The sequence below is a fragment of the Colossoma macropomum genome, unplaced genomic scaffold (assembly GCF_904425465.1).
Source record: "Colossoma macropomum unplaced genomic scaffold, Colossoma_macropomum, whole genome shotgun sequence".
Taxonomy (NCBI): domain Eukaryota; kingdom Metazoa; phylum Chordata; class Actinopteri; order Characiformes; family Serrasalmidae; genus Colossoma; species Colossoma macropomum.
In genome coordinates, this window is record NW_023494798.1 from 1,131,946 (window position 1) to 1,152,265 (window position 20,320).

The 20,320-nt window shown below is 40.9% G+C and overlaps 1 protein-coding gene across 1 annotated transcript in view; it reads right to left on the reverse strand.

Moving 5' to 3' along the window:
* Positions 1–20,299, reverse strand: part of nedd4a (NEDD4 E3 ubiquitin protein ligase a) — a 46,739-nt gene extending 26,440 nt beyond the window's left edge. The window contains 6 exon segments of the mRNA XM_036584854.1: positions 2,431–3,516; positions 6,881–6,934; positions 15,498–15,536; positions 15,635–15,713; positions 19,000–19,073; positions 20,051–20,299. Coding sequence (XP_036440747.1) covers positions 2,431–3,516; positions 6,881–6,934; positions 15,498–15,536; positions 15,635–15,713; positions 19,000–19,073; positions 20,051–20,113 — 1,395 coding nt within the window. The 5' untranslated portion in view covers positions 20,114–20,299.
* Positions 20,300–20,320: the final 21 nt, after the last annotated feature.

The following is a 20,320-nucleotide window of genomic DNA, read 5'->3' on the forward strand; positions in this document are numbered from 1 at the left end:
TCAACCACTCTCCCCCCAAAAATGACCTATGAGACAGCAGTTACATCTCAAAAAGAAAAGATGCCAGGTTCAAGCAAATACGCAAAGTGTAGCAAAAAACATTGTGTGTGTGTGTGTGTGTGTATATGGCCACATACATACATTATATATATACATACATACATACATACATATACATATATATATATATATACATATATATATAATATATATATATATATATATATATATATATATATATAATATATATATACACACACACACATACATACACACACACACACACACACGAGAAGGAAAAAACCTGCTCTACTTTTAATGTAAGTCAATGGAACCAGACTTTTTTCCAAGTCATTTTGGGCCATTTCTTTTGGTCCATTCATCGTGAAATTTACACACAATGTAAAGAACAACAGGTGCTTTCAAATTCTGTCAAAAACTGAAAAGCGACAAAAATGGAGATACAAGGTTTTCTTCCGACAGCAGTGAGGACAGTACTTGCTGGAGACCTATAGATAAAACAAACAGCAGCAAACTAACAAAGCAAAAGCAGACTGGAAAGCTACAGTTACACATTTTACTCTCATCATTCTTATTCTAATTTTGGAACATTTCTATTGGCCCATTAATCCTTAAATGCTCACACAATGTAAAGGAGAGCTGACTAATCTGGACTCTGACTAGAGCTGTTTACAACCTTAATCAAAGACCAATGTTTCTTAATTAAAGTGATTGTGTTTATAATATGCCCCTCCCTAAAAATTCTATGACTGTGCATGTAAGGTGGTAGAACCCACCCAGCTCTATGTTACAGAGCAACTAATGTGTGAAAATGCACTCCAGTCAAGCTGAAATCATTCGGCTAAATCTGCTGTTTATGTGAATGTCATTCTTTGCATTCTATCGTTAGCCTTGGCCTACAAACACGAGCGTGCACTGTGACCACATGACCACCCCGTGTAGAGCCCAACATCTGAAATAAGATTATATAAGAACAGGCAATAAAGAGAGAGAGAGAGAGAGAGAGAGAGAGAGAGAGAGAGAGAGAGAGAGAGAGAGAGAGAGGAAAAAAAAAAGAGAGGTCACATAAAGAATAGAGAGAAACGAAGAGAGATGGAAAGAGAGGGAGAGAGAGAGCAAAGGAGAGAGGAAAAAGAGTGAGAGGAGGGAGGGAGAGAGGGAGGGAGAGAGAGAGGAAAGCCCATTGGGACAGAGGCACACTTTTACTTGTGAATAAAACAGCACATGCAGTAAACCCCCCTTCGTCCCCATCCCCACCCTCCCCCCCGGACCCGAGCAGCTGACTGAGACCCGTGAGCGCTTCTCTCGGATCATGCCGTTAAATTTGAGTCGCTGGCACTGGGCATCACCGTGCGGGGGCCAGACAATCTGGAGACAGGCAGAGTATTTCTGACACTCTGTATTTATAGGCCTGCTGAGGGCCTCTTGGCCGGGCAGCTATAATTAGCCCAAAGGTAAATAGTTAAATGGATTACCCCAAGTGCTAACAGAATAATAAAAACAGAGACCCCCCAGCTCTTCATCACATGTGTATACAAACACAGACACAAATATGGGGGCTTGTTTCATACGAGCTGGATTTAGCCTTAATTCCGTTTGTTTTGTTTAGAATTTGTCGGCATGTCAGCGTCGATAACGGATTACAGTAATGCAACCTAATACTTCTGAATGTTTGTCCACATGGGTGTGTAAAGTTGTGCGACTCTACTCGCGGTCACTGCAAGACAGGCAAAGTGTAGTTTGTGCTAACCCAGCAAGAGCAACTTCAGGACTGAGCAGGGGGTAAACAGAGAAACCCATACCTCACATGAACAATGACGGTCAATAGGATTATCATACGAACTAAACTTAGCCTAATACTGTACAAATAAACCAGCACACTCATGAAAGATCAGCCAAGTGGAGAAGTTTGTCAGTTACATGACAATATATTGCTTGTTACAGGTTAAGTATGAGTATTTACTATTATAAACAATATGTAATTACCTTAAATATAGGAAAATATCGAATTTACATGTAATAAAAACACCATCTCTAATCTTAATACTCTTAATCTCCACAAATAAGAACCTGCAGAGAGTATCCTAGTTTTGTAAAGGTGACCTTACTTGCCATATAAATTTTCATTGATTTAATCACTAGGAAAAAGTATAGCGAGCAACCTTAAACTGTCAACATGTCAACATCCAGTGATGCCCATTTACACTAAAAGCACAAATTAATTTCCTAAACATTCTCTGAACTGGCCTGCCATTGGAGAACTTCATATTCAATTTTCAGATAATCACGGCTCACTTCCCACTCCCCCTCCTTTTCCCAGCAAGCAATAACTGCCTTGTTCATTTCCTTTGCACCTAAACTGTCTAACCTAAACCTGATATTTGCATGCTGCAGGATTAGTATGCTTACTGTGGTGGTTTCCCCCGAGAAAGTGAGAGTCTGGTCCCTTTTGTCAATTGTCCAGGCATCCTTTGGAGAGTCGGGCACTTTTGCACTACTGCCTCGAGACACGTGTATATGCACATGCGCCATTCCATTCATAGAGCCAAGCTGTTTCGTGTTAGACATATGGCATGATATCCCAGCGTTCAAGCAGGGCACCTCCAGGGAAATGCTCCTCTGCAAGCCACGGTGGAAATCTTGCAGCACTGCTGATTTGCCAATGGTTGGACAAGTGTGGTGTCTCTTTTCTGTTGATATCTTCCCTCTGGGCAGCCCACAAGCTGAGGTGCTACGGTACAGCTTTGGATTACGGTTCGCAGGTTTGACGTTGGCTTCCTCTGACTGTTCTGGTGGTTTGGAGCAGTCAACGTTGACCACTGTTCTGTTTCCTTTCCCTGGAGGAAGAGGCGGCTGGTTAGCATAGTGGAGCAGTACGCTGGAGTGCCTTTCGGACGGCTCCGAACTTGTCGAAGGTTCTGCCGGAACGCTAAAATGCAAGATGGGCTTGGCGTCCCTGAACTCTGCAGGAGGACAGCTGCTTTTGGACAGCCGCAGGCCATTCACCGCCGAGGCCACGGAGACCTTGGGCTGCGCCTCATCTTGTGATGCATCAGCTGCGGACAGCTGCAGCTGGTGTGAGGTCTGAAAGGACCCTCGGGCAGATGGAGGAAGAGGAGGAATCAGAGGAGATGCCATAGGACTGACGGGCGAGGCTGGTGGAGTGGTGCAAGGACTCCTTGGGAAAATGACCAACGAGGAGCAGCGGCGTAACGGAACTCTTGCTTTACGCCGGCACACGCCCCTGTCGTGGGCCGCCTTCCGTTCCAAGACATCCGACTCAAATATGCTGCTGCTGCTGCAGTAGCCAACATCGCTAGCTGTGCTGCTACTGCACGACCCGCCATCAGAGCTTGCTCCGGCACCACCATCGCAAGCCACAGGGTCCATTTCATCCCCACCACTACCATTGCTCTCAATGTCCCCATTTTGCTTGCTACCAGGTTGCAAGGAAATCTGCAGGGTGCTCTTCTTGCTCCCCCCGCCGCTGTTCACCTTGGGTACAAATACAGTAGTGTGCCGCTGTAAACTACCATAATCTGGAGCCAGAGGTGGCAGAGCCAGAGCCAGCTGCCCTGGAGTCACCTTCATGTGGAACGAGTTGAGGATAAACGGGCCATCCGCGGGACTCCGGGCAGGTATCCCCAGCCCGTCCTCCGTGCCATGGCTCAGGGTTTCGGATAGAGGGTCAGTGTTGCTTCTCCTTGTGGCGAAATGGAGGCGCAGACGTCGCGCCATTCAGTCTAACTCTCTAATCCTGAGTGGAATTGAGGGGAAAAGCAATGCATGGCAAGAAAATCCCTTTGCCACTCATGGAAAAAAGAGACAAGAGAAGTGGAAGAAGAAATAGAAGAACGGCAAACCAACTGGTCCGGGTCCCACGCCGTGATTACAATCGTTAGCGCCTGCACATATCCAAAATAGCTCCAGTGACAAGTTGCATTCCTCTCGAGGTTCCACTGACACTAATGGCCACTGCAGGTCAAATGTGCTGAGAAGAGAAGCCGCTAGCCTATAGCACACCAGCCTGTGACGACTAACACCCTGGTGGTCTTTCTCTTTAAGGAGCTGGAGCACACTCTGGCTTTGAGTTTCTCAGAGGCAACCGCTATGGGCAGGCAGAAACCCCCACCACGTTCCCCTCCTTTATGCAAAACACACACCACAGGCAGACCTCAGCTGCCTTAACTGCACCTTCTGCAATTTTGCAAGAACGGATCCAGAGTCCGGGGCCTTGCCCCCACCCCCTTTCTGAAAAGCCAGCTTCTGGTCACCCCGCTGCAAAAACAACAAACCTCTGTGCCTGACGGACTGGAGAGCACTGGGACTGACTGCCTGCTGTTGAGTCTAAGCCAGTCGTGGCTCAGCCACCGCATTCAGCACTGGTGGCTTCCCCCAGAGCTGCTAATATTTTCACCCCCGCTGGGATAGGATTACAGGAAATCAAGAGGAATGGTTTTTGAGCATAAGTCTTTATCAAACTGAAGATCAGGTTTCCTAACAGACTCCATCCTCAAGCCACCAGGGTTGTGGAAATATTTGGGAAGCCGCTGCTAGGTTTCTGTGTACCGCTAAAAAATTACTAAGCTCACAAACTGAATGCCTGACTCTGTACAGTGGCTTGAAAGCTATGCACAGAAGGAAAGGACAAAAAAAACTGAAAACAAAATCAACCAAAAAAAAAAGAGAAGCAGAAAATCGCACTACTCTTGGAAAATGAAAAAGATCTTTCCCTAAATTTCTCTAGACGCTTGAATATCTCCTCACGAAATCTGTTACTTCAGTAAGCTGAAGTCCTTTAAGAGTGCCTGGACAGCCCCTTTGCCTAAATGGATAAGAGCCACCTCACTTGTCATTTGAGCTGTGCTGTTGCAGTCAGTGATGGCCTTAAAGCCTGTCCTTCTGTCAATGCCATTCCACCCCATCAATCAGAAACAATCGCACGAGGCGGAGTTATTCCAGACCACCAGGGTCAGTAAACAGTCCCTCCACATATTAAAATTTGAAATGGAGAGATATGGAACACAGTGGGGGGCACTCATTAATAGCTCTTATGAATGATGGAGTCTTTCAGAAGGTGCCTCACACTGTTGCTCTGTTATGCAAAGCTTCAGCTGTCAAAAGTATTTAGCTGGCTAAATATTATTTCACAGATGGATGTCGACTACATCCCACTAACTAAGTGTGGTTCTCATAATCTCATAAATATATTGGTTACTTCTCATTTTGAGATTATTTTAAGAATATTATAACATTATTCAACTTATTTCGACATGTTTGTTGCCTATTTTAATTGAGATGAAGTGTCTTATTCTGTTGGCAAATAATTTAGTTTCACTAGATGAGATTACTTAAGCAAAAAATATCTAGAACTAAGTTTAATAATCGTATTATATTCCGAACAAGATGTCTGGGTTGCTCAGAAGAGTCAACAAAAAGCAACAAAGGTCCGACAAACTTTCTATGTAGTAAATAAAGCATGTTTTTGGCTCTAATCTCACAATAATTTGTACAACAAGAAGTTGCCTTTACTAAAAGTTATCATGGAGTTATATTGACTAAATTTAAGATGATTCCAGGTGCCAATGTCTCATTTTTGTAGTGTGCAAAGTCAGCCTAATTTACTTACAAATTAGAGACATGATGATATCGGAATCATCTTGGTATCTGTAGATATTAGCTCAAAAAAAAACAAAAAAACATCAGCATTGGACATCTTCAAATAACATTTTACTGCATTTATAACCGTCTACATTTCATAAATGTATCCCAGCATTGGGAGATTTGTACATAAAATATGATGGATGTTAGCATCGGCCCAGAATGCTCATACCAGTGCATCAGTAATGTGAATAGCATCAATAGACTGATCTAATCTAGATAAACCGATTAACACTCAGGTTTTATACATTTAAAAACGTGACACATCATTCTTTCCCACTAGCATCGATCTACATCCCTAAGATTGTAAATACAGCATTTATACACCAAAAATATGGCAAACGTTTCCAGTTTTACAGCAGAAGTTCCTATTATACACACTAAAGGACTGACTGAAAAGTTGTTTAGGTAACTTTTACTATTGTCAATATCATACTTGTTTATCTGGTAACAGGTGTGACCTAGCCTACTTATCTCTCCATCTCCGTCCCACATATGCACACTTATCAAAGAGTGCTGTTGACTCCGAAATGGAACACTAGTCCCATTATGCGGGAGTCTGTTTAACCTTCGCTGTGATTTACAGGAGAAGCTGTCCACGTGTGATTTAAGGAAAAGCCCAACTCAGTAACACGCCACCAACTTTTATGGCGATTACTTTCACCGTTTTATGCCACCCCTGGGTATATTTAATTTCCAGTACCTGTGTTTTATAGCAACCGCTTGCAAAAAAGGCATCGTTGTCCATTCACTACAAATTAAGGTCCAGGTAGATGCTTACCATTTAGGCCCAGACCCAAAGTTAACAATATATATTGGCTTTGGAGCTTTGCTGCAAGGGATCAGTTTTATTAGACTTTTCAATTTATGAGTGCTGATCTAGGACCAGTTTGTGCCTTCCATTTAAAAAGGCTTGTGCTTATATGATCCGGGAGGAACTGATGCCAGATCATTTCTCTAACCTGACAAATACTGGCCAAAGTATTATGTTTTATTACTGCTGATTAAGACCTAACCAGATCTTCACCGTCTCAAACAAATGGGGATTCAGCATAAGAGGGGCATTCATCAAGACTCAGCAAGCTTGCCAACTTACTTTCATTGCTCAACTCTTCTTAATTTAATCTAATACAAAAAGCATTAAAGCAGTTATATTTCTCACACCAAACCAGGCCAAGCTCACAGCATAAACACTTACCAAACGATTCTCGTCAAAAACTTCTAAAAGCAGGCGATGCTTCCTCGGATGAACCTAAGAGAAAGCAGAGAGAAATCATTTCTCAACATACTGCTCGGACGTCAAAGCTGCATATGACAAAACATGAGTAATTATGCTATTTTATAAAGGTAAATACAGGACTTTAGAGCAGCCTGACTGGCTGTTAAGAAGTCTGAGACACTGCAAAGATCAAAGACATCACACATACAAGAACCCACTGCTATGTATATATATTTCATCATTTCTTCTAGTAGTGGGCCAAAATTCTCTCAGGTCTGAGTTTCATCAGATCCATTTTATTGGTATATTGCAAATCAGAGCAGATAACACGACATACAAACAGAGCAAACCCCGCTAGTATACAGGACACACGTATAAAACAAATGACTTGAGAAATTCCACAAGGCTGAAGCTTCAAATTTCCTGTTCCACCTCAAACGGTGCAGCAGTTACATCATTCAGTTGCCTGTAGAGGTGCTAGAATCAGAATCAGAATCTTTGTTTATCAAGTACCAGATGTGCAAGGAATTTCTCTCAGTAAAGGTGTCAACATAAAATTAAATCCAATAGAATTAATAGAGAAATATAACTTAGATAAATATAAATATAAACATAAAACAGACCATATACAATCTGTAAGTAAAATGATGTGCAACAGAAGTACAGCTACAATCAAGCACTGTAGTACTATATACCTATATACAGTACGTACAGCTAAAAGACTTTAGAATGTAACTGCTAAAAGTGAAAGCCAGCTTCAACCTTGTTCAAATTCACATGTGACTCAACATTTGGCACCACTCTTTCCAAAAAGCAATACTGACATATATCTATGTTTGTTCACTTTTGTTTTAACCATTTTGCAAATATTTCGATATTTCAAAACATTTTAACAATCAAAATATTACTTTGGTGGTTAAAATGTCTCTTATTAAGAAATGAAGCGACATCCCAGAATAACAAGCTGCTGTTAACCTACAAAAATATTATACACACACAAAATAAAGCTATTACGCTTTTAAATATATATTATGCTTTTATATAAAATATAATACAACTACATCCAAAATAACGCAACAAATTATCTACGAGGTGATCAAAGCCTCCAAGAAAACTAAACTTTTAAAGCTGTGATGCTGAAAACTTCACAAACTTTTTAACTGCAGAGGTACACAGGTAAAACATCGACAGTTGCGGCTGACTTAACGGGGAATTCAACAGACTTCTAAAAATGTAAGCATTATTAAATCATTAAGACAAACATAGTCCTTCAGAGTGGTTTGATGTGAAACGCTCCAATCTAGAGAAGCTCACAGAGTCAGAACTGGTGCGCTGGTAGACATTGTGTCTAGGCGTCCATAAAGGTCACAAATGAGATCAGAGTTTAGAGAAAGAAAGAGAGACAGAGGGTGAGAGACAAAGAGAGAAAGTAGAGAGAGAGAGAGAAAGGCTTGGATTAGAAGACACTAAAACGTGAGCTGTGGATAAACGAAGCAGTCGGGGGTCCGGTCTCTGGTTTCGCTCTGGAGGGAGACTTCACCCTCAGCTGATCCGTGTGTATGTGTGTACTGTAAATGGACAGTGACTCATAAGAGCGCTCTCCTGTTAAGGCCACTGGCGGCCGGTGCTGAGTCTGTTTTAGCTCTGTAGCGGCAGTGTCAGACTTTACTCTGCTCCAACATGCCCGGAATGACCAGATAAAGAGCTGAAGAGAGGAATCAGATGTTGAACAACAGGAGCGACTCTCTTATGGGCATGGGTTTATAACTAAAATAACACTATGTGAGTTTATGAGTGGAGCAAAATATTTATTATTGTCACTTTGCTGTATGTTCAATTTACACTACACAAACTACCACTGTTACTGAACTCTAGGGCTACACGATTTGGGGAAAAATATCTAATTGTGATTCTTCTGACTAATATTGCGACTGCGATTTGAACTGCGATTATATTCTATAAATTGAGGTTTAGGCCAATGATTGTGATTTCGATATAAAAACAATTAATCTTTCATTTCTTCTTAACTAACAGATTATGCTAGTTATTTAATGTTTATTACATATTAAATGAATCTGCACTACGTAAGATCTGGGAATTTGGAGACCTCTCTGGTGGAAATGTGTAATTGCACGCAATGTGCGGAAGAACATTCTGTAACGTGGGTTGTGCTTCGGACCAATTCCCTGAGCGGATGAATCTAATTGCGAGCACGTTGAAAGGGAATTCAATGATAACTCAGTCAAAACTTAATGAAGGGCGTGTTTTTGGAGGATAAGAGTGAATTATCTATTATCGTCACCATATCTTCATTAGTTTCATGTTGATTTAGCATTAGAGACCTAAACGTCTTCTTTTTGAGACTGTGCGTGTCATTAATACGTTTACATGTACGACACAGTCTAAAACACTCCTGCCAAATCAGACCCAAGCTAACATAGCTGATGGTAAGCTAGCCAACTCACCCACCACAAACAGAAGAATCTCCGAAATAAAGATAATAATAAAGTCTTGCGACTGACTGCAGCCTCTCTTTCATGTGTTGGTTTATATCCAGTGGGGAAGAAACGTTAAAAGGTTTAGCAGCACAAAATTAGCTTTTACTCAGTTTTAGAGGTTCAGTGTTATGAAGCCCCGCCCCTTCAGAGGTCAACACAGCCAAAGCAGCAGCACTATTGGTCGAAGGCGCAAATACACACGTCAAAGTTCACCAACATTGAATCTGACACAAAACGAAGCATGTGCAAACACTCATCACAGCCAATTCCACTGAAATGAATCATTTCACTGACAAAAGCAAGTGTAGCTGGATCTTTACATTCGATTTATATTCTGTATCGACAGGTACCGCCTACATGTCCTACACATTCTGGCAGTACATACAACAACTTTTCATCAAATACAACTTATGATAATGTCAGCTCTTCTGCTTACAAACACAAATGTGGTGCTTGAGAATCTCCACATGCTCCAACAAGTTTTGAGCCAATTAAACAATTAACATAAAATATGAAGAGGTGTTTCAGGTTGTACACACCAGGCAAGACTCTAAATAGAGCTCTGGAGATTCTGGACTAGAATCTGAGTATTCTTCCTGAAAGTCACTGTGCGTCTCTTTAGAGCATCACTCAGCATCGTGAATAATGTAAGAGAGTACAGTGCTGAGCTCGGGTATTATTGCTCTGGTGACATGCTGAACTTGCACAAAGTGAAGAGATATACTATTACCTTTCTTTCACAGTTTAAAATGACCCTTCAACAAATCTGTGACCCTTTAAAGTTGTACACAAGCGCATTGTTATGGCACAAGGCATGAAGCTGAGCTGTGACAGCTTTGCTTCACACCTAGAAAGAAAAAGACAGCTGGCTACTTGCATTATTGCACTATTGATTAATTGATATTTCAACAAGCATCTAAAGCAAACCTTTCATGATGAAACAAGAGTATTAACTACTTTAACTGCAGGCTTATTATTCAGTTATTAATCTTAAAGTTTATTTTTCAGTACTTGAAATTATCCAGTAACTGCTAGAAATTATTTAGTAACTACTATGAATTACTCAGTATCTACGACAGCCTAAGTGTCTATTATAAATTATCCAGTAACTTCTATGAATTAATTAGTTACCACTTTGTATTATTCAATATCTACAATAAATAATTAAGTAACTATCAGGAATTATTTAGTAACTACTATGAATTATGCTGTAACTACTATGAATTATTCAGTATCTTGTGCAAATTATTCAATAATCATGAATAATTGGTCAATAACTATTGTAAACTATTCAGCATCTACTAAGATGTACTCAACAGCTATAATGAATTATTTAGTAACTGCTAAAAATTGTTCAGTAACTTATACGAATTATTCAGTCTCAACTACGAATTAATCTATAACTACTATGAATTTTTCAATACCTACTATGAAACTAATGTGTAAACGGTGCATTTACACTGCTCCTGCTTCAGACCGTACCTCCCCCCCTTCATTTGGCCACATGTGGATATTTGGAGGGAGCTCCACGCAAAATCCAATTTAAATGTAGTCTTGCTAAGCTGGTATTTATGTAGATAAGGCAATGAATTAGCGGAAAGTCAATTTAGTATGCATCACTGAACTAATACTTTTAAAATGTTAATAAGGTTACGCTTGGAAAGATTAGGAATTAGTTAGTTGATTACCACTCATGGTCAACATCCGTTATTTCGGTTTATTATCATCCAACCAATCGGTTCCCCCAATTTTGGAGGTTGTGTTTAAATTCAGAACATTTGAAAAGCAGAACTAACGTTTCATATCTCGAGCTGCAGACACCAACCCCGCAAACTACAGCTGCCGGATTAATCTGCGTAATGATCAGCTCTCCTTAACTTTTCCTGTGCATCCCCTAAACTCGATGCACAGGACCCATCATGCACCGCACAGCCACGTCTGATGGAACCAATGCTTCTCATAGAAAACGAACGGGATACATTGTGGTGCCCTGGTGTTTTGGAGCAGTATAAATGCAGCATAAATTCTGACAGGGAGGAACTGAAATCCGAATCCACATACAGATCTTTTCAATTTTCTCATTCTCATTATAATAGTATATAAAGTGTCATATGAGTTTCTAAATTATTTATAGTAGTTACTGAATTATAAGCCCTTTCATTAATAACAATAATAAGCCTGCAGTTTAAGTACGAGAGGCTAAAGTAATAGACACGTCACAGAACATCACATGACCTTTTGGAGAGGAGAGAGAGTGTAAGAGACACCTCTCATCTCCAACCCTCCAAGCAATCGGAGACATCCATGACCTGACCTCTGACCCCCCAGAATGCCTGTCTCTTCTGTTAACTCGCTCTTATAAAGAAACATCCCTCAGTTCATGCTGCTTTTACCTGAACAGAGAGCGCTCTGTGTGAGAGAGCACAGTAGTAACCCATCATGCACCGCTCTCTGTACCTGTGTGAGGTGTTTTCACAACAACACAAAGCACACAGGGCCTCAATTTCACCTTACAAGGACTGGAAACAGCCCCTCGCTCGCTCTAAATATATCCCCCTGCACGTAAAACACGCTGTCTCAGGAAACGCTGGCAGGAGAACACGTGGAGAAATAAGATACGCCAACTTACGGCAAACAGACGCATTTTGGACTGTTTGTTTCTGTCTAATGCGTTAACTACGAAGTGCTCCATAAGCTAAACCAGGCGTGCCACAGTACTGTGGTCTTCCAAGACTTGAAAGTGATAGTTTGGCAAAAGTTCTGTGATTTTTAGTTTTGCACTGAAGCTACAAGGCCAATGTAGCCAACAAATAATGGAAACTTAAATGTCAACAATTAGCACTGTCCTAGGCGCAGGCCTGAATTACTGCATGGGAGCGGACTTGATGTTTCCATGGTTTTATGTTCCCAAGGTTCCATATTCCCAATGGTTTTACATCCTAAAGCCATATGTAGGCAGGGTCCTATGTTTCCAGGGTTCTATGTTACCAGGTTCTGTGTTCCCAAGATTCTTTGTTACTGGGGTTCTGTATTCACAGGGTTCTATGTTACCCGGGTTTCTGTGTTCTCAGGGCCCTATGTTCCCAGGGTTCTTTGTTACCGGGTTCTGTGTTCCCAGGGCCCTATGTTCCCAGGGTTCTTTGTTACCGGGTTCTGTGTTTCCAGGGCCCTATCTTGCTAAAGCCATATGTCGGCAGGGTCCTCTGTTCCCAGGGTTCTGTGTCCCCAGGGCCCTATGTTCCTAGGGCTTTATTTTCCAAGGGCCCTTTGCTACAAAAACCCTATATAAGCAGGGTCCAACATTCTCAGGTTTCCATGCTTCCAGGGTTCTATGTTACCAAAGTTCTGTGTTCCCAGTGCCCTATGTTCCTAAAACTGCATGTAGGCAGGGTCATATAATCCCAGGGGTCTGTGTTTCCAGGGCCCTATCTTCCTAAAGCCATATGTAGGCTAGGGTCCTATATTCTCAGGGTCCTATGTTCCCAGGGTTCTGTGTTCCCAGGGCTTTATTTTCCAAAGACCCTATGTTCCTAAAACCCTATATGAGCAGTGTCATACGTTCTCAGGGTTCTATGATCCCAGGGCCCTATGTTCCCAGGGTTCTATGTTACCCGGGTTTCTGTGTTCCCAGGGCCCTATGCTCCTAAAGCTGCATGTAGGCAGGGTCCTATATTCCCAGGGTTCTGTGTTTCCAGGGCCCTATCTTCCTAAAGCCATATGTAGGCAGGGTCCTATGTTCTCAGCGTTCTATGCTCCCAAGGCCCTATGTTTCCAGGGTTCTATGTTGCTGGGTTCTGTTTTCCCAGGGCACCTATGTTCCTAAAGCTGTATGTAGGCAGGGTCCTATGTTCTCAGCGTTCTATGCTCCCAAGGCCCTATGTTTCCAGGGTTCTATGTTGCTGGGTTCTATTTTCCCAGGGCACCTATGTTCCTAAAGCTGTATGTAGGCAGGGTCCTATGTTCCCAGGGCTTTATTTTCACAGGGCCCTATGTTCTTAAATCTCTATACAGGTAGGGTCCTATGTTCTCAAGGTTCTAAGCTCCCAGCGTCCCATTTCACATCAAACCACTGTGAATTAATTACTTTGTTTACATCTTAACAACTGAATTATACTATTATTTATGTAATGTAAAAAATCTGTAGAATTCCCCTGTAAGTAATATCCAATAGACCTGATTTGTTTCTGACACTGACACTAGCTCCAGTGCAAAACTAAAGAAGCAAACCATACGTGTCACAAACACGTCTTGGCTGACTAGTTACATTTAAAGTCAAGGGGGAACTACAGCTTGGTCACCCCTGCAGGCAGTGTTCTCACAGCGCACTAAATGGGCATCAAATCACGCAGCCAAAGTTTCTGATTCAGCTGAAATCAGAGCAGGACAAACAAACAGACTCTTCACACTGTGACCCACCATCGCCTGCTCAGTGGGGTAGGCCAGCATAAAGTCAGTCAAAGCTGTACATCCACCAACACGCCCCCTGCAGTCTATGAATAGCTACAGTGCGACAATTACAGTCTAGTGCACTTCTTAACCAAAGGCTGCAGGAGCATTTCTGGAGCTAAGGACGTTCAAAAAATTGTACTAAGGCAGCAAAAGTTCCACATAAGTAAACACGGTTAAAATGTAAACAAAGTCATTCAGAGTGGTTTGGTGTAAAATACTCTGTTGTAGAGAGACCTAGAGTCAGAATTGTTTACAGTGGTGGTGATGGGAACCAAACGTCAGAAGTCTCTACAAGTTTCCTCACATAACGTTATAGCATAAAATTGTTTAAGAAAACACTTTCAAAGACATTGTTTACAATAGTTTTGAAATGATTTTGGTCTAACGTTTTGTTTTTTAAAAGACAGGTACATGCAGCGCGTGGTGAGGCAAAATAGTCCCCAACAAAAACGTATTATTTTCAGATAATTTCAGATATTTTACCGTCATCAACATTCCATATAAAACTCAGAAGACATGTGTAAGTTCACTTGTGGTTTTAGATTGTAAATAAAATGGCTATATTTGTAAGCATGGTGACCCCTGGTTCCTATCAGCACCACTGTAAACAATTCCTGTAAAGAGGAAAAATCAGTAGAATTCCTCTTTAATTGTGACAAAATACAAAATATTATGCAGTTTTCAGTTTCTGCAGATTAGTAAGTGATCTAAATTTACATCCTGCAATTTCATCATTGAGACCCATTTAAACGGTGAAATTAAATGTTCCTCTCTACCTCCCTCTATATGCAGACACATCACTCACTGTGGATACAGGTAATAAAACATTACAGCGAGGTAATAAAACATTTCAGTCATTACACTCTGATATTATTTGCTATAACTTAAGTGACACCCTGGAGAAAATCCAAACAAAATGACCACAGAGAGCGACTCAGTCCAGTGAGCCGAAGCTCATTAAAACACCTCAGTGCAGCTCGGAGTTTAACATTTAACTAAACCTTATTTGCTTTGTTGTCTGTGTGTGTGTGTGTGTGTGTGTGTGTCTGTGTGTGTGTGTGTGCAGAAGATAAGAGGACGAAGGTAAACCACATGCAAAACGAATAAAAAGCTTTCAGAGATTAGAATCGTTGCAATGCTGTGGTTTTCCCCTTTGGGCTATGTTAACATCAATTGGCACAGATCTGATTTTTAAGCATGAAATGCTGCTGTGTGAACACAGAAATTGGAATGTTTGCATATCAGACTTTAGACATCTTCACCTTACTGTGCATTTGTATATCACTGCCGTCATCATACAGTATGGGCAGCAGGTCAGCAGTGGCTGTGCATATATGAAGGTCCTTTCATGGCACAGGCATGTTCACACTAACGACAAATGTCCTTTACATGAATGTGAACTATAAGTAAGACAGATCAGCTCTGAGTAAAAACACAAAAAAAAAACAGAATTGAGGAATTCAGTGCTGTATGGGATGCAATCTGGACCTGAGTGCTGGCTGGCGATCTGTTCTAATATTCTGGTTTGGACAGCTTGTTAAAACTGACTTCAGGTCAGCTGTTAGGAAAGATTAACAGTCTGTGTTATCAGATACTGATGTGGGAGACTTCCACAGAAATGCATTTGTAAGATGAAGATCATCACTTACTCTGAAAAAGAACTCCTCGTTCCACTTCGGATCCAAAGTCTAAAGGAAAATAAAGATGAAGAAATGATTATACAAACATAAGCAGGAAAGAACGTTATGTCTTAGTGTGGGAAGGTTTAGGTACAGACGTCACTCACCTTTTTGATGGTTTTTGTTTGCAGGCTGGTCAGTTCTCCGTTGACAGGATCATAGAGAGACAGCCTTGTATATGGGTCACTGTAAAACAACAACAACAACAACAACAACAACATTACAAATAATACATACATACATAACAAATGCAACAGTCAGAGAGTACTCCTCACTTATTTAATCCAGTCAAAACAGCCTTTAAGTACAATGTATTTTTAAGCACCAGGAAAGAGGCAAAAACATATTTAACAGAAAATTAAAGTAAACTTCAATGACAATTTTAAAAATATATATATTTTTAGTGTTTAGTGTGTTCATGCTTTGTTTTAATTACAGCTTCCATTCTTTTTAGAAGGCTTACTTTCACTTTTTCAAAGAAATCTGCAGCCATACATCCAAAGTTCAGTCTTAGAAGTTGCACAATCCATGAATAACAAATTTATTCACAAATTATTATATTTATCTCAGATCTTTTTGGTGGTTTGGTGTTGCAGTTTCTAACAAAGTTTCTTTTTGCTGTCTATTTCCTTTTCTTGACAGCTACACCTTTCAGACAGCTTTGGTGGTCTACCAGGTCTCGCAGGTGGTTATTAGGAGTTAAATTTTCTCTGTAGCTTTTAATAAATTTTTAACTCTAGTTTTGGAAACTCCTGTTTTTTTCCTTTGACTTTCTTCTTCCTTGTGTAAGTAGATTACCTGATAAATACACCTTCTAATTTCCTCAGAAAATGGCCGCTGAATAATGAATAAGTTGTACTTAATGGTCGTTTTGACCGGTCTCTGCACAGTACTGTACATGCATACAAACTACTACAACTGCTACTAATAATAAACAAAACACTATAAATGAACCAGCACAACACAGTACATTCCTAAAACTTGAGTCACACAGGAAATCTACACGTATTTAGAAACAATTGGAGGCGTTAGCTACATCCTCCCAGAGTCATGTCCTAATTAGATTAGACCCATCAGAAGGACTTCTTAAGTGACTGGACAGACTGTGGTTTCCCAAAAGCATTGTCTGCATTACGATCTTCTAAAGTAATTAAATAAAAGAGATCAAAGTTAGTTAAGATCTGCACACTTTTTAGCCTGGTCATTATTCTGTGGCACACTTTGGAAACTTCTTGTTTACCCTGTTTAGCCCTTATGTGGCTAATCTAGTCTTTCAAGTATAAAGCAAAGAAAACAGATCATGTCCAGGTCTAAACTACTGCCACATACAGAATCGGCAGGTTAAGCATGACTGAGCGCCTTTATAACAGATACAGCACCACACTACTATTAGAGGGCATTAAATGTAGTATTTCTATATCTGAGTGACGGTTTTGCAAACACATGTCCAACTGCAAAATGGGACAGAACAGGTACGGTTAAGAAATTCCAGCTTTTTTTCAGATTTTTTACATAATTCATCTGTCAATATGTAATCAGAGTAATTCAGAGTGGTTTGGTATGAAGTGGTTCAGATTTCTTCACAGTGGTGGTGATAGGAACCAGGGGTCACCATGACTACAACACAAATATAGACATTTTATTTGCTATCCAAAACCACCAGTGAACCTACACGAGTCTTCTGAGTTTATATGGAATGTTGTTGATGGTAAAATAAATCTGGAAGTCAGTATATGTCTTTGGGCATATATGTATGTCTATTTTGCCTCATAACACCCTGCAAGCACCTCTCCACCATAAACAGATTTTTGAAAATATGTTTTCACGCCAAAACTTCCTCAACACTATCACAAACAATGCCTCAGGTATCAAGCAGTGAATTCATAACCATTTCATGTAGTAACTTTCTATGAGGGAGCTTTTAGCGGTGGAAGTCTGGTTCCTATCACCACCACCGTGGACAATTCTGACTTGGTAAGCTTCTCTAGAACAGAGCGTTTCACACCAAACCACTCTGAATGACATCTTTTTATTGCGCAAAAAAACTGAAAAATCAGAATTTCCCATTAGATTAAGCAACCCTGACCAGGAGAAGGTAAAACAAAGCTGTGTCAAGCATAACAGGCTGATGTGCAGCAACATTACAGATTCCCAACCTGAACGATCATTAATCAATGCTGAATGTGTAAGAACAGTGACAGTGCAGGCACTGGTGATTGTTTCCATAGACTGCTTCATTACGTTCCTTTTAAAAGACCCAGTTCATGGCCGGAACAATGACTTCTCCAATGTTTTAACGTAAACAGAGGAAAGAAAGCACACCGAGAGAATTCGTTAGCAGGGACATTGTGATCAGGCGTGAATACCTCTGCATACCTTGGGCACTTTTATTTAGGTCAAAAGAGAAAAGGAGGCTCGCTCAAGGACAGCAAAGACTATTGATCATGTTGCCATCTACTGGACATGTGGGATACAACCTCAACAATGGAAATGAGAAAGAACAGATGTAGAACACAACTGAAGGTTAAGAGCTTGTTGAAACTGCACAGCATCAAGCAGTATGTAGCCGCCTATGGATCGCACGTACATCTTGCTGACTTATTCAGGGAAGTAAAGCGGCCTCTGGAAGACTGCAGGGTGGCTATGCTGCCACAAGCAATACATACAACAAATACTGCCGTCTTATTTCAACATCTTAAGGTGATCTGACATGTATTAGCACTGTATTAGTAAATGATGTCAGACATGCTACAGAAAATTGGCTATTAAAAACAAATTGGAGTACAAAAGCAGGTATTAAGAATATTTTGGTCGTTTACATATTGCTAAGCAGTCATCTCTGCTGTTAAGCTATTAAAGTGCATCTGAATTAAGCTATAGGCCCATCATACCACATATATTAAATCAAACAGGCTATATCTTACATATATCCTCAACAAACTAGTCTCACTAACAGCAAAGACTCTGCTTCTAGGATATTTTCGCCCAGAGCTGCATAGTGTTTCCCGCTATTTTTGGTCAAATGTGGTTCTCACTCAGAAAATTTCTAGACATTCCTAGAGGTAATGATTACTTCTAACAACTCTTCTTTCTTGGCGAATTCAGATAGACGTATTGCTGTCAGGTTGAACTTGAATGGGTCTTCCATCATGTGTTCTTAGTTTCGGGCTAGGTCAGTGTTGCCAAAACAAATGCAGAGTGCGTTGCTGTGTCGTTGTGATGAGGGCAGCGTTACCGAAAACCATAAACATAAAACACCAGACTGATGAAGAGTACAATAAACGGAGTTCAGTTTCACTCAGAGGCAGAAAAAACAGCAACTACTTGATAAACTGTTTATATTGCAGGGCCTACAGAGTCTAAGCGTAAGGCGATATGCATAATAAGCAGTTTCTATGGATACCAGGTGTGACAAATAAACAACAACTATAGCCTGGACACTTTGGACAACAATGTGTTTTAAAGGACTGACCTGGCACCCAGGATATCCTTCTTGGCCAGCCCAATTCCAGCGATGACTTTTACCCGTAGGATCCTGGCTTCATCCTGTTGAAGACATCAGATAAATAATTAATTAACTAATTAACTAATTAATTTAAAAAGTGGTATTCAAGTCCAATCCAATATAGTATCATAGAAATAACAAAAAAAACAAGCGGAGATATGACCAGGTTTATCAGGCCTAACCAAACAAATCTGAGTGCTGATAAACAAAACAATACGAATAGATGTGACGTCAGCGTTGAGGTGAACCCGTAAACTCGGACAGCACGAGGGGCGTGAGTCACAGTCACGAGACACCGCGGAGGAAAAAGTCAAAGTGAAGAAAGTGATAACCACCTTAACCATGGGAGATGACCGGAAAGGGCCCGCCAAGCCTTTTTATTAGACCAACAATATCAATACATCTTTACACAGGATAAAATAGAGGTTACTAGGCAATAAATGTCAGCTATAAAAAAATAACAATAATAGGACAAATACAGTTCATATTAAACATATAAAGTAACTGGCTGAGGATAAGAGGATACACGAACGGAGCCTTTATTATATTTTACTCATTTTACCTACTAAATGTAACCTCACAGACTGAAAATGACTCAGAAATCTCAGTTTTTTAGTGAATCCACAAAAGAAGAGATGAATTTGATGCACTTAGATGTAGCAGAGAGCACTCAGAGCTGCCCATCCTCCTTAGGACGAAGCTGAAGTCACCTTCTTATTCGAATTTTCTAGTTCCACCTTAAACGGAGCAGCAGTCACATTCTGGCGCCGGCGACACAGTGTAACTGCTGCACCATTTAAGGTGGAACGGGAAAATTCGAACAAGAAGCTGGCGAATACGAAGCCAACTTCAGCCTCGTCCCCTTAGGCCAGCTAACGCCAGCAAATCATCACTATTTCTGTTACATAACCATACAAAGTTAGCAGTTCGTGTCTAAGCAGCTCTATCGACACAATGCGGTCTCGAATCGAGACCAGTGAGCTGGATCATGTTGGCTGGTTGAAGTGCTCTAACTTACCTCTTCAGCATGCAGACCCCGCACCTCAGCCACGGCTGCAGCCATGTTATTATTATTATTCATGGCTTTAATGATCGATAAACAGGCGGCGACGCTGCCAGTAAGCGGTCTTCCTCACCAAACAGAAGAACTGAATCGTGTTAATCTGTGTGGAATTCCTTCGTGTGTGTCCCAATCGAGCTGCTAGATCCTCAAATGCGTCGTAGCATCTGCGCTGGCCATCTTACCGTCTCTTTCCTTCCGCTTACAACACACGCCCACTTACGCATT